Source organism: Thalassophryne amazonica, chromosome 3 (assembly GCF_902500255.1).
Source record: "Thalassophryne amazonica chromosome 3, fThaAma1.1, whole genome shotgun sequence".
Lineage (NCBI taxonomy): Eukaryota > Metazoa > Chordata > Actinopteri > Batrachoidiformes > Batrachoididae > Thalassophryne > Thalassophryne amazonica.
Genome location: NC_047105.1, coordinates 548,114 through 563,173, shown reverse-complemented (window position 1 = coordinate 563,173; position 15,060 = coordinate 548,114). Strand labels below are relative to the sequence as shown.

Below are 15,060 nucleotides of genomic sequence, written 5' to 3'. Positions count from 1 at the left end.
ACACATCAAAGCTGGATTCATTTCTGACATTTTTTTTGCTGCACTGAGGAGGTTTTTAAATTAATGTACTATAAAATGACAAGGATCTATTGTAGCCATCATATAAAAGAAATCATTAATAAATAATTTGCCTCGTTGAATGGTTTGTTTCAGCTTTCTCCTCATGAAATATTCGTACCATTGAACTCATAAACATTCATTATTTGTACACTGAACATCACCCAGATTCTCTGAAACTGTCTGTCTGTCGTTTCTGCAGTCAAAAGGTCAGTCTGAAAGAGAGGGTGTTCTCATCTCCCCGAAGTTCAGGAACCAAAGGGAAAGGTTCTCCCCAGCATGGTGGGTATTCAGGTTTTGGAATTCATCCTCTTCACCTTCAGACAGATGGCCAAAAGCCAGTTTCTGCAACCTTTCAACTATGACATCCACAAACGGTAGAACCACATTGCTCACCCTCAGATGATCCCACAGGGGGTTCACCACATCCTAATGAAAAAAAAACCCTCAAAACTGTTTCTGAGCATCATGATGGAGTCACACATGTTAACTTGATAAAGTTAATCTTACTGTCCTCTGCTCTTGGGATGTTAACAACATGACATTAGTTCAGACCACAAGTGCAGAATGTGGCTGGAATTGCTCAGGTAGTCATACAAGCATGGAATTGGCACAGTGATACTCCAGGATATACACAGTATTTCGGGGGTAGTGCCAATTTCTAGACCATGTTCCCTAGCAACGGTTGCTAGGCAACAAATTCACCATACTCACTGGCTATGTATAACTTTCCTTTTTGCTAAAGCTTATAGTTAGGGCTGGATCAGGTGACCCTGAACCATCCCTTAGTTATGCTGCTATAGACGTAGACTGCTGGGGGGTTCCCATGATGCACTGTTTCTTTCTCTTTTTGCTCTGTATGCACCACTCTGCATTTAATCATTAGTGATTGATCTCTGCTCCCCTCCACAGCATGTCTTTTTCCTGGTTCTCTCCCTCAGCCCCAACCAGTCCCAGCAGAAGACTGCCCCTCCCTGAGCCTGGTTCTGCTGGAGGTTTCTTCCTGTTAAAAGGGAGTTTTTCCTTCCCACTGTAGCCAAGTGCTTGCTCACAGGGGGTCGTTTTGACCGTTGGGGTTTTACATAATTATTGTATGGCCTTGCCTTACAATATAAAGCGCCTTGGGGCAACTGTTTGTTGTGATTTGGCGCTATATAAAAAAAAATTGATTGATTGATTGATCTTTAAATTCCATTCATAAAAGATGCTGTTATCTCAAATCCTACCTTAAGACCATCAGAAGGTATGCAGATTCCAAATAGTGTGCTATAAGTATAAAGCAATAAGATGAATATTTATAGATTCCAGGCAACACAAGAACCATAACAACTTTGTTTATACTCGACTGGTCTTAAAGCCCTCAGAAGACTTGCATATTGGACAAAAGAGTCAATAAAATGTGTTACAGTCAACTAATAACAAGAAGGTGAATATTTGGTTGCTAGGCAACATAGTAACCAGAGCAACTGGTAATTAATGCCTGTTAAGTCGAACAGTGTTAGGACCAAAACAAGGCAAGCATATGGGCACATAATCCATAAGGCACATCACAGTTATCAAAAAAAAAAAAAAAAAAAAAAAAATGGAAACACTTTAACCATAGCAACATTTACAGGCTATGTATGTCTAAAAATTCTATTCAAAGGAGATAACCCTACTTCTAACAGGCTAAGAGCCTTAGAAAATATACATACTGGGCAACTAATAAGAAAAAAAAAAATTTGGTTGCTAGGCAAACAGCAGCACATGCACCATGGTAACTGTATAAAGATAAAGATAAACTTTACTGATCTCACAGAGGAGAAATTCACATGTTACGTCAGCTCTTAAAAACACACAAGGTGGGTGCAAATAGAGGAAAATGTTCATCAAACAGCGTGTGTGAGGATAAACAATAATAATAATACTTGTAACAGTACAAGACACAAGAAATGAGGTAGAAATAGAATGCTGGAAGACCCAGCCATGACCCATCTTCAATGGAAGATGGGTCATGGAGATTGTTTGCCAAAATCTCGCAATACATGGCCCCATCCATCCTCCCTTCAATATGGTGCAGTCATCCTGTCCCCTTTGCAGAAGAGCAATCTTTGTGACTGTGGTCCCAGCTCTCTTCAGGTCATTGACCAGGTCCTCCTGTGTAGTTCTGAGCTTTCTCTGAATCATCCTTACCCCACAAAGTGAGATCTTGCATGGAATCCCAGACCGAGGGAGATTGACAGTCATCTTGTGTTTCTTCCACTTTCTAATAAATAATCATAACAGTTGTTGTCTTCTACCAAGCTGCTTGCCTGTTGTCCTGTAGTCCATCCCAGCCTTGTGCAGGTCTACAGTTTTGTCCCTGTGTCCTTAGACAGCTCTTTGGTTTTGGCTATGGTGGACAGGTTGGAGTGTGATTGATTGAGTGTGTGAACAGGTGTCTTTTATACAGGTAACAAGTTCAAACAGGTGCAATTAATACAGGTAAAGAGTGCAGAATAAGAGGGCTTCTTAAAGAAAAATTAACAGGTCTGTGTGAGACAGAATTCTTGATGGTTGGTAGGTGATCGAATACTTATTTCATGCAATAAAACGCAAATTAATTGTTAATCATACAAGGTGATTTTCTGATTATTTTTTTTTTAGATTCTGTTTCTCACAGTTGAAGTGAACCTACGATAAAAATTACAGACGTCAACATTCTTTGTAGGTGGGACAACTTGCAAAATCGACAGTGGATCAAATACTTATTTGCCTCACTGTATTCAGTGACTTGGAAATGTTCATGTGTCCATCCCCTGACTTGTCTGAAGAAAACTGATAATATGATAAGATAATAATATTTACAGGTATTATACTAAAGTATTGTTTTACTTATGCAACCCATCATCTTGGCTTTTATATTTTTAATTAATTTATGTCACGTTGTCGAAATTTGCTTTGAGTTTAAGGAAGATAATTTAAAATTTTTTATCTTGAGAAACCTGATTTACTTTTTGTATTTGAAATTACATAAACAAATTAAATTGTGTGAAATACCAAGAGGCTGAATACTTTGGCAAGGCACCGTACATTAGTCCATCATGGGTAGGAGACTTCTTTTTGACCTTACGTCCTGCTTTTCTTCTACTTCTCCTTGGTGATCTGCCAGCTTTAATGGTTTGCCTCTTCTGTGCCTTTCTCTCCTTCCTTTTCTCTTCATTCTTGCTTGGGACTCCGGAAAGGACAGTCGCATTCCTCCCCTCTCCCACTTTCTGTTCTGTATCTCTGCTCAGACATTCAAAGTCCCAGCTTCACCAGACTGAATTTTTCAAATTAAGATTTGGATTAACCATGGAATTGATCAGCTGTTCTCTCAAAGCTAATGACACCATTTTTTTCAACAAGGAAATCAGGGCTGGGGGACCCTGCATGCCCTGATGGAACCTACCCAGAGGGCTATGCTCTCGACACCTGAGAGAATGGAGTGTGACATGCTTGGCTCCACTGTCTGTGGAAGACATTGAGGATTATTTCTATTCGCTTTTATGGTGGAAGGTTTGGCGCTGACTGGTTTGTGCGCTGCCCTTACCCACAGGAATATTAGCAAGACGGCTGCTTCCAGAATCTCGTCCCCTCATCTGTCCATCATGATTAATGACTTGGGCAATGCTGTGTAATTTCAGACTACTTGAACTCTTGAACTCACATGCAAAATGGATACCATCTTGGAGCATATTGCTGCATTGCAAAGGAATGTGGACCGGCGAATATTCTTCATAAATTTGGGCTCCAGATGGTCAGAGGTGCAGTAAATGTAATTCTCTATCCCCCTAACATCAACAAGCCAGCCTTATCGGCTCCTGAAGGTCAAATGCCCTGCTCTTCCCCACAAGGATCTACGGCCTTGGTGAAGAAATTTGGCTCCCCCTTCTTATCTATCTACCCCCCCAGCCTGCTGTTGCCTAGTAATGTCAGACTTTACACACACACACAGACAGAAACTGGCAGAAACTTAACTCATCTGCACACGACGCATGTCTCCCTCCCTCATCCCTATTACCTCCCCCCCATGTTTCTCCACTCCCCTCACCCTGGCTTCATCCCTGTCACCTCCAAGGCAGCGCGGTTTTTACTGCTGCAGCCTTCAACTTCAAAAATGCAGATATTGCTAGGGAAGCAAGACTATTAAAAAAACAGAAGCACATTGTTGCTACATGGGTCTGGAACTGTAGGCTTTGGATTAGAGTCAATCAATCAATTCAATCAATTTTTTTATATAGCGCCAAATCACAACAAACAGTTGCCCCAAGGCGCTTTATATTGTAAGGCAAGGCCATACAATAATTATGTAAAACCCCAACGGTCAAAACGACCCCCTGTGAGCAAGCACTTGGCTACAGTGGGAAGGAAAAACTCCCTTTTAACAGGAAGAAACCTCCAGCAGAACCAGGCTCAGGGAGGGGCAGTCTTCTGCTGGGACTGGTTGGGGCTGAGGGAGAGAACCAGGAAAAAGACATGCTGTGGAGGGGAGCAGAGATCAATCACTAATGATTAAATGCAGAGTGGTGCATACAGAGCAAAAAGAGAAAGAAACAGTGCATCATGGGAACCCCCCAGCAGTCTACGTCTATAGCAGCATAACTAAGGGATGGTTCAGGGTCACCTGATCCAGCCCTAACTATAAGCTTTAGCAAAAAGGAAAGTTTTAAGCCTAATCTTAAAAGTAGAGAGGGTGTCTGTCTCCCTGATCTGAATTGGGAGCTGGTTCCACAGGAGAGGAGCCTGAAAGCTGAAGGCTCTGCCTCCCATTCTACTCTTACAAACCCTAGGAACTACAAGTAAGCCTGCAGTCTGAGAGCGAAGCGCTCTATTGGGGTGATATGGTACTACGAGGTCCCTAAGATAAGATGGGACCTGATTATTCAAAACCTTATAAGTAAGAAGAAGAATTTTAAATTCTATTCTAGAATTAACAGGAAGCCAATGAAGAGAGGCCAATATGGGTGAGATATGCTCTCTCCTTCTAGTCCCCGTCAGTACTCTAGCTGCAGCATTTTGAATTAACTGAAGGCTTTTTAGGGAACTTTTAGGACAACCTGATAATAATGAATTACAATAGTCCAGCCTAGAGGAAATAAATGCATGAATTAGTTTTTCAGCATCACTCTGAGACAAGACCTTTCTGATTTTAGAGATATTGCGTAAATGCAAAAAAGCAGTCCTACATATTTGTTTAATATGCACTTTGAATGACATATCCTGATCAAAAATGACTCCAAGATTTCTCACAGTATTACTAGAGGTCAGGGTAATGCCATCCAGAGTAAGGATCTGGTTAGACACCATGTTTCTAAGATTTGTGGGGCCAAGTACAATAACTTCAGTTTTATCTGAGTTTAAAAGCAGGAAATTAGAGGTCATCCATGTCTTTATGTCTGTAAGACAATCCTGCAGTTTAGCTAATTGGTGTGTGTCCTCTGGCTTCATGGATAGATAAAGCTGGGTATCATCTGCGTAACAATGAAAATTTAAGCAATACCGTCTAATAATACTGCCTAAGGGAAGCATGTATAAAGTGAATAAAATTGGTCCTAGCACAGAACCTTGTGGAACTCCATAATTAACTTTAGTCTGTGAAGAAGATTCCCCATTTACATGAACAAATTGTAATCTATTAGACAAATATGATTCAAACCACCGCAGCGCAGTGCCTTTAATACCTATGGCATGCTCTAATCTCTGTAATAAAATTTTATGGTCAACAGTATCAAAAGCAGCACTGAGGTCTAACAGAACAAGCACAGAGATAAGTCCACTGTCCGAGGCCATAAGAAGATCATTTGTAACCTTCACTAATGCTGTTTCTGTACTATGATGAATTCTAAAACCTGACTGAAACTCTTCAAATAGACCATTCCTCTGCAGATGATCAGTTAGCTGTTTTACAACTACCCTTTCAAGAATTTTTGAGAGAAAAGGAAGGTTGGAGATTGGCCTGAACAATCGGAGAGAAAGAGTCTAACCAAATACCGGCATCACTGAAAGCAGCCAAAGATAACGATACGTCTTTGGGATGGTTATGAGTAATTTTTTCTCTAATAGTTAAAATTTTGTTAGCAAAGAAAGTCATGAAGTCATTACTAGTTAAAGTTAATGGAATACTCAGCTCAATAGAGCTCTGACTCTTTGTCAGCCTGGCTACAGTGCTGAAAAGAAACCTGGGGTTGTTCTTATTTTCTTCAATTAGTGATGAGTAGAAAGATGTCCTAGCTTTACGGAGGGCTTTTTTATAGAGCAACAGACTCTTTTTCCAGGCTAAGTGAAGATCTTCTAAATAGTGAGACGCCATTTCCTCTCCAACTTACGGGTTATCTGCTTTAAGCTACGAGTTTGTGAGTTATACCACGGAGTCAGGCACTTCTGATTTAAAGCTCTCTTTTTAGAGGAGCTACAGCATCCAAAGTTGTCTTCAATGAGGATGTAAAACTATTGACGAGATACTCTATCTCACTTACAGAGTTTAGGTAGCTACTCTGCACTGTGTTGGTATATGGCATTAGAGAACATAAAGAAGGAATCATATCCTTAAACCTAGTTACAGCGCTTTCTGAAAGACTTCTAGTGTAATGAAACTTATTCCCACTGCTGGGTAGTCCATCAGAGTAAATGTAAATGTTATTAAGAAATGATCAGACAGAAGGGAGTTTTCAGGGAATACTGTTAAGTCTTCTATTTCCATACCATAAGTCAGAACAAGATCTAAGATATGATTAAAGTGGTGGGTGGACTCATTTACTTTTGAGCAAAGCCAATTGAGTCTAATAATAGATTAAATGCAGTGTTGAGGCTGTCATTCTCAGCATCTGTGTGGATGTTAAAATCGCCCACTATAATTATCTTATCTGAGCTAAGCACTAAGTCAGACAAAAGGTCTGAAAATTCACAGAGAAACTCACAGTAACGACCAGGTGGACGATAGATAATAACAAATAAAACTGGTTTTTGGGACTTCCAATTTGGATGGACAAGACTAAGAGACAAGCTTTCAAATGAATTAAAGCTCTGTCTGGGTTTTTGATTAATTAATAAGCTGGAATGGAAGATTGCTGCTAATCCTCCGCCCCGGCCCGTGCTACGAGCATTCTGACAGTTAGTGTGACTCGGGGGTGTTGACTCATTTAAACTAACATATTCATCCTGCTGTAGCCAGGTTTCTGTTAGGCAGAATAAATCAATATGTTGATCAATTATTATATCATTTACCAACAGGGACTTAGAAGAGAGAGACCTAATGTTTAATAGACCACATTTAACTGTTTTAGTCTGTGGTGCAGTTGAAGGTGCTATATTATTTTTTCTTTTTGAATTTTTATGCTTAAATAGATTTTTGCTGGTTATTGGTAGTCTGGGAGCAGGCACCGTCTCTACGGGGATGGGGTAATGAGGGGATGGCAGGGGTAGAGAAGCTGCAGAGAGGTGTGTAAGACTACAACTCTGCTTCCTGGTCCCAACCCTGGATAGTCACGGTTTGGAGGATTTAAGAAAATTGGCCAGATTTCTAGAAATGAGAGCTGCTCCATCCAAAGTGGGATGGATGCCGTCTCTCCTAACAAGACCAGGTTTTCCCCAGAAGCTTTGCCAATTATCTATGAAGCCCACCTCATTTTTGGACACCACTCAGACAGCCAGCAATTCAAGGAGAACATGCGGCTAAACATGTCACTCCCGGTCCGATTGGGGAGGGGCCCAGAGAAAACTACAGAGTCCGACATTGTTTTTGCAAAGTTACACACCGATTTAATGTTAATTTTAGTGACCTCCGATTGGCGTAACCGGGTGTCATTACTGCCGACGTGAATTACAATCTTACCAAATTTACGCTTAGCCTTAGCCAGCAGTTTCAAATTTCCTTCAATGTCGCCTGCTCTGGCCCCCGGAAGACAATTGACTATGGTTGCTGGTGTCGCTAACTTCACATTTCTCAAAACAGAGTCGCCAATAACCAGAGTTTGATCCTCGGCGGGTGTGTCGTCGAGTGGGGGAAAAACGGTTAGAGATGTGAACGGGTTGGCGGTGTACACGGGGCTTCTGTTTAGGGCTACGCTTCCTCCTCACAGTCACCCAGTCAGCCTGCTTTCCCGGCTGCTCGGGATCTGCCAGGGGGGGAACTAACGGCGGCTAAGCTACCTTGGTCCGCACCAACTACAGGGGCCTGGCTAGCTGTAGAATTTTCCACGGTGCGGAGCCGAGTCTCCAATTCGCCCAGCCTGGCCTCCAAAGCTACAAATAAGCTACACTTATTACAAGTACCGTTACTGCTAAAGGAGGCCGAGGAATAACTAAACATTTCACACCCAGAGCAGAAAAGTGCGGGAGAGACAGGAGAAGCCGCCATGCTAAATCGGCTAAGAGCTAGTAGCTACGCTAAGCTAGCGGATTCCTAAAAACACGCAAAGTGAATAATGTGTAAATAATTTAGAGGTGATTCAGCAGAAGGAGTGCTTTAGTTAAGGCACGTAAAGATTACACTGGGAAACAAATCGTAATCTAGATAACTAGATCATTCTAACTGCGCAGATTAAACAGCTAACAGATACAGAAAAACACCGCTGTGCTCCGGAACAGGAAGTGATACAATACCGCAGTGAGAGCCAACCACCAGTAGGAAAAAGATGAAATAAGAAATATTGTAAAAAACTGTGTAAGCAAAAGATCAACTGACCATGAAGATTTAGACATGATGACTGTAAAAAGTATAATAGAAACTGTTATTGAACCATTCAATAATATTTGCTTAATATGCGCATTGAAGGACATATCCTGATCAAAAATTACTCCAAATTTCTCACAGTATTACTAGAGGTCAGGGTAATGCCATCCAGAGTAAGGATCTGGTTAGACACCATGTTTCTAAGATTTGTGGGGCCAAGTACAATAACTTCAGTTTTATCTGAGTTTAAAAGCAGGAAATTAGAGGTCATCCATGTCTTTATGTCTGTAAGACAATCCTGCAGTTTAGCTAATTGGTGTGTGTCCTCTGGCTTCATGGATAGATAAAGCTGGGTATCATCTGCGTAACAATGAAAATTTAAGCAATGCTTTCTAATAATACTGCCTAAGGGAAGCATGTAAGTGAATAAAATTGGTCCTTGCACAGAACCTTGTGGAACTCCATAATTAACCTTAGTCTGTGAAGAAGATTCCCCATTTACATGAACAAATTGTAATCTATTAGATAAATATGATTCAAACCACCGCAGCGCAGTGCCTTTAATACCTATGGCATGCTCTAATCTCTGTAATAAAATTTTATGGTCAACAGTATCAAAAGCAGCACTGAGGTCTAACAGAACAAGCACAGAGATGAGTCCACTGTCTGAGGCCATAAGAAGATCATTTGCAACCTTCACTTCACCTTCAAATGTATATGCGTTGTCTTTAATTCTGATGTGTGCCATTATTACGGTAAACTAGTAATAATTGTGGATTAATTGCTGTATCTTGCCTGAGGTAATTGGAGTGTAAATGTAATTTTGTTGTTGCTGCACTCGTGTAATGACAATGACAATAAATCTCATCTCATCTCATTCTCCACCTACTTTCCTGATGTCTGTTTTTATTCGCCTGCTCTTTCTAGTGGTTCCTACAGCTGTTTCTGGAGTCATTCCTGGAGGTCCAGGAGTCCCAGGTGGTGTTCAGGCCTTACGGCAATCTCCCAGCATGGATCCTAGTTTGGAGGACAGTCCCGGTAAGGTTCCTAAAAGCTGGAGCTTTGGAGACCGCAGCAGAACCAGACAAGCCTTCAGGATCCGAGGAGCTGCCTCCCGGCAAAACTCTGAAGGTAGGAGAGAAAAAGTCCTTTCAAAACTGATGCTGTGAGTACATGTAGCTGAGAATAGATGAGTCAGTAGAAATGGAACTGATAATCTCAACATTTCTAATTAAGAAGGCTAAATCCAATTTTTTTTTATCAAAAATCACCGAAAATTTTAAAGATTCCAAAACGTTCTGGAAGGTTGTGAGATCTGCCTCCGGTGTCACACCTTCTAGTGAGCCACCCATATTTCCTGGTCAAAGACTCCATACATTTGACTGATAAATTGAAGGACGTCCTAGAATCAATAACATTTTAAACTCTTTCCAGTCTGGTTTTAGGAAGCAACATAACACCACAACTGCTATCCTGAAAGTTTTAAATGATGTACTTGAGACATTGGATTAAAACGTTCTGTGTCGCTCTATTTCTTTATCTCTCGAAGGCCTTTGACACCGTGGATCACCGTCTGCTCTTGAAAATTCTTTCCAAACACAGTGTCTCTACACATGCAGTCTCGTGGTTTGCAGTCTATTTGGCTAGCAGGACTCATTGTGTTCAGATGGCTGGTGTTAACTCTGCCTTCCTCGAGGTAACAAAAGGTGTTCTTCAAGGCTCAATCTTGGGACTTATCTTGTTCACACATTATACTACTGACCTGTGTACAAACTTATCAAACACCTTCTATCATCTGTATGCTGATGACACAATAATCTATTGCTGCTCAAACTCAGTGAAACGGGCATTTGAATTCTTGCAGTCCGCTTTTGATGTGGTGCAGAACCATCTGGAGAAATTCAAACTAGTCTTAAATGCAGAAAAATCCAAAATAACGTTTTTCTCAAAATCATCTGTTTCCTTGGAGTGCATACCATCAGTCAAAACTGCCCAAGGTAATGTTCTTGAGCAAGTCAGCAGGTACAAGTGTTTGGAATTAACTTTTGACATGGCACTCTCTTTTAAAGTTCATTTTAAACCCTTGATCTCCAAATTAAGGATGAAGCTCGGCTTCCTTTACAGAAACAAGTCATGCTTCTCCTTAAGTGCTCAGAAGCTCCTGATAACTGCTACCTTCCTGCCCTTATTAAGATAAGATAAGATAAGACTTTATTGATCTCACAGTGGAGAAATTGGACTGTGGTGATGTCGTGTGTAGGTGTGTTCATCCAGTTGTCTACAGTCCCTGACCCCGCTGTATCACTGCACCCTGAAATTCATCACTTGTTGTAGCCGCCTCACCCACCACTGTGAGTTGTATGTCAAAGCGGGCATGCCCTCTTTGAATGTCAGGCGATATCGTCGTCGGCACCCCGCTCGAGTCAGAGTTAGGGGAACTTCGCCTGTTGCTTCATCTTCCTGGGTGCGCCGCCTGCTGATGACTCCGGAGACTGAGGTAGCCATAGAAGAGCCTTGAGCAGGACGTGCAAGGGATATGGGGAGGTGGGCATGGAAGTAATTTTTCTTTCTGCTCCTGACGTTGTTGTTCATCTCTTTTTAGCTGCTGATTCTCAAAATTTGTCACTCCTTCACGTGCTGCAAGATGCCCCTTCTTCTATCACTGGCAGTTTCTTCCCAGGTATCAATGGGGATGCCGGTGGAGTTAAGAGACTGTTTAAGTTGGTCCCTAAAGCGCCTTTTAGGCCCACCTCAAGGGCGATCGCCTTGGGCAAGCTCACCGAACAGGGTGACTCTAGGGAGCCGAGTTTCTCCCATTCTAGAGATGTGCCCAGCCCAGCGGAGGCGGTGATGGAGAATTGCAGACTCTATACTTGGGAGTAATGCACGAGCCAGAACTGCATTATTTGTAACAAAATCTTTCCAGCTAATTCGAAGAATCTGCCGAAGTTTGGATTGCTAAAAGAGCTCCAGACGCTTGATGTCACAATGGTAGAGGGTCCGTGAGGGTACACTGGATGACTCTGGTTTACATAACCCTGGAGGTGCACCCTCAGACCACCGTCAGGGTCTGAGGGTACAACGCTGGGGTCTGAGGGTGCACCGCCAGTGTCTGAGGCTGTACCGCCAGGGTCTGAGGGTGCACCGCCAGGGTCTGAGGGTGCACTGGCAGGGTTTGAGGGTGCACCGCCAGTGTCTGAGGCTGTACCGCCAGGGTCTGAGGGTGCACCGCCAGGGTCTGAGGGTGCACTGGCAGGGTTTGAGGGTGCACCGGCAGGTTCTGAGGGTGCACCAGCAGGTTCTGAGGGTGCACCAACGTTTGTTCTGAAAAGCTAAAGTAAAAAGTCTGGTCATTTCATTTAGTCATCTTTAATAGCAGAAGTTCAAAATAGTCGATTTGATTTTTGTGATGTTGATGAAGGTTGTCATTTATCCAGGTGGGAAATCTCTCGAACTTCTTGTTGAGATTTAGATGTCTTTCTTTTCATCCAAGTGACCACAAGAAGGTTTTGAGCAGAAATCTTGATGTTCATGATCCAATTATAACCTCCACAATGCACAAAATTTATTTTTAATCATGGTGATTTGTGCCCATATGCATTTATGGAGTGAAAAGTTCAAACTGATATAATTCTGAAGGCAGTTTAAGCTTCATCTACTGATGACATTGGTCAGCACGGTGATTTTGGTTAATTTGGGGGCTGTATCTGAATGTGGTATTAGTTTTTGCCAGTCACATCACGTTTTTGAGATACAAAAACATATTTCTCATATCAGGCATTGAAGCAAAAGCACAGCTATACGACTCATGAAACGATGCTTTTGAAGCTGCTTTTGTGTGATCCGTGGCGTCAAACTCGTGAGTGAATGAGCAGCTTTTGCGTAAACCATCAGTATGGCACTATGAAGAAGCACAGTGTTTGTGTGACATTCACTGTCTCCTCTTTCTCCTCCTGTAGTGCTGATAGAGATGCAGGATGAAGAGTTCAGACACAAGAACTCTCCAGGTCAGCCTGGTCCAAATGCACCCAGACGCATGCCTGCGGTCCAAATGCACACAGACGCACAGATTACAGTGCATCCAGAAAGTATTCACAGTGCTTCACTTTTCCCACATTTTATGTTGGTCTGGTTCCAAAATGAAGTAAATTAAATTTTTCATTCAAAATTCTACTCACAACACCTCATAATGACATGAAACATGAAAAAATTTATTTTTTTCAAAATTTATTAAAAATAAAAACTAAGAAATCACATGTCCATAAGTAAATGGACTGCATTTATATAGCGCTTTTGCACTTGCATCAGATGCTCAAAGCGCTTTACACATCAATCCCTCACATTCACCCCACTGTGAGGCTGCTGCCATGCAAGATGCCCACTACACACTGGGAGCAACTAGGAGATTAAAGACCTTGCCCAAGGGCCCTTACTGATTTTGCGGTCAGGCTGAGATTTGAACCGAGGATCCTCTGGTTTCAAGCCCAACGCTTTAACCACTAGACCATCACCTCCCCATTCATATAATTTTCTCAGTACTTTGTTGATGTGCTTTTGGCAGCAATTCCAGCCTCAAGTCTTCTTGAATCTGATGCCACAAGCTTGGTGCACCTATCTTTGGGCAGTTTGGTCCATTCCTCTTTACAGCACCTCTCAAGCTCCATCAGGTTGGATGGGGAGTGTCTGTGCACAGACATTTTCAGATCTCTCCAGAGATGTTCAGTTGGATTCAGGTCTGGGCTCTGACTGGGTCACTCAAGGACATTCACAGAGTTGTCCTGAAGACACTCCTTTGATATCTTGGCTGTGTGTTTAGGGTCATTGTCCTGCTGAAAGATGAACCGTTGCCCCAGTCTGAGGTCGAGAGCACTCTGGAGCAGGTTTTCATCCAGGATGTCTCTGTATTTTGTTGCATTCATCTTTCCCTCAATCCTGACTAGTCTCCCAGTTCCTGCTGCTGAAAAACATCCCCACAGCATGATGCTGCCACCACCATGCTTCACTGTAGGGATGGTGCCTGGTTTCCTCCAAACATGATCCCATCCTGTCTATGGCTGATGCTGAGACCCTGATTCATGCATTCATCTCTTCTAGATTGGACTACTGCAATGTTCTATTTTCTGGTTTACTGCAGTCCAGCATTAGGGCTCTACAATTGGTTCAAAATGCTGCAGCCTAGACTTTTGACACGAAGCAGAAAGTTCAACCACATTACACCCATTCTGGCATCTCTTCACTGGCTTCCTGTCCCAGTGAGATCAGATTTTATGGTTCTGCTACTAGTCTATAAAATTGTTCACAGACTGGCACCTCCCTACCTAGCTGACCTAATTAAACCCTACGTACCGGCCCGGGCTTTGCGTTCTCAGGGTGCAGGACTACTTTGTGTCCCTAAGGTGAATAAAAAGTCTGTGGGTCACAGAGCTTTCTCTTATTGTGCCCCTGTTCTGTGGAATGATCTCCCTGCGTCTATAAAACAGTCAGATTCTGTGTGCCCTTCCTGACACAACTCTGTATTACATGGAGAATAGGCTGGGGTGATTTTGAACCAAGAGCTTCTGCACTTTATATATATATAAATATAAATATATTAAATAAATATATTAAATATGATAAAAACTATAAAATCATATATTAAAAAAGATCTATAGCAATGGAACAAAAAGAACTAAAAGTGTTGATTAAAACCATGACTGCTGCTGGATATGTTGAGAAAAACATTGAGGATCCAGGAGCCACTGACTAAAAGAGCTGCTAAAGACTGAAAAGGATGGATTCCAAAGAGCAAAGTCAACTTTAGTTTGTTCCTCATTGTCTTTTCTAGAATAGCTTCAAGTGAATCCAGATCAATGTCGATCACAGAGGCAGCTTTTTGATATATGCTGATGCTGTTTTTATCCCCAACAGAGAACAACAGAAACAAAAAGACACTCACCAAGATAGAAGACATGTAACATGTCCCTGCTAATGTCAACGCATCTCAATTTTCTCAACTAAAGTCTTGACTGAACCTTCTTGAATACAACCTCAGTGTTCTTTTTTCAGTTTAATTTGTTGTCCAAAAACATGTCAACATGACAGGAATCAAAGACCTCCACCTGGAGACCTTTGGAGAGAGACCCTCCTTCATCCTAAAATCAATCATTCATTCTTTTCTCTTTCCTATGTTCAGTTTTAAAAAGTTCAATTTGTTTTAAAAAGTTCAGTTGATTCATCAATTATTAGATACAAATATTAAAATTCTGTCATTTCTCTCAGGTGTAGGTCAAAGGTCACCCTGAGGTTTTTTGCTTTATGAATGACTCATGCAGCTGATGTTGGCTTCAGCTGAT

General features: G+C 41.9%; 1 protein-coding gene across 1 annotated transcript in view; it reads left to right on the top strand.

Moving 5' to 3' along the window:
• Positions 1–15,060, top strand: part of LOC117504783 (potassium voltage-gated channel subfamily KQT member 2-like) — a 344,945-nt gene that overhangs the window by 280,963 nt on the left and 48,922 nt on the right. Inside the window, 2 exon segments of the mRNA XM_034164283.1 lie at positions 260–339; positions 9,656–9,859. Of these exon segments, the coding sequence (XP_034020174.1) occupies positions 260–339; positions 9,656–9,859 (284 nt within the window).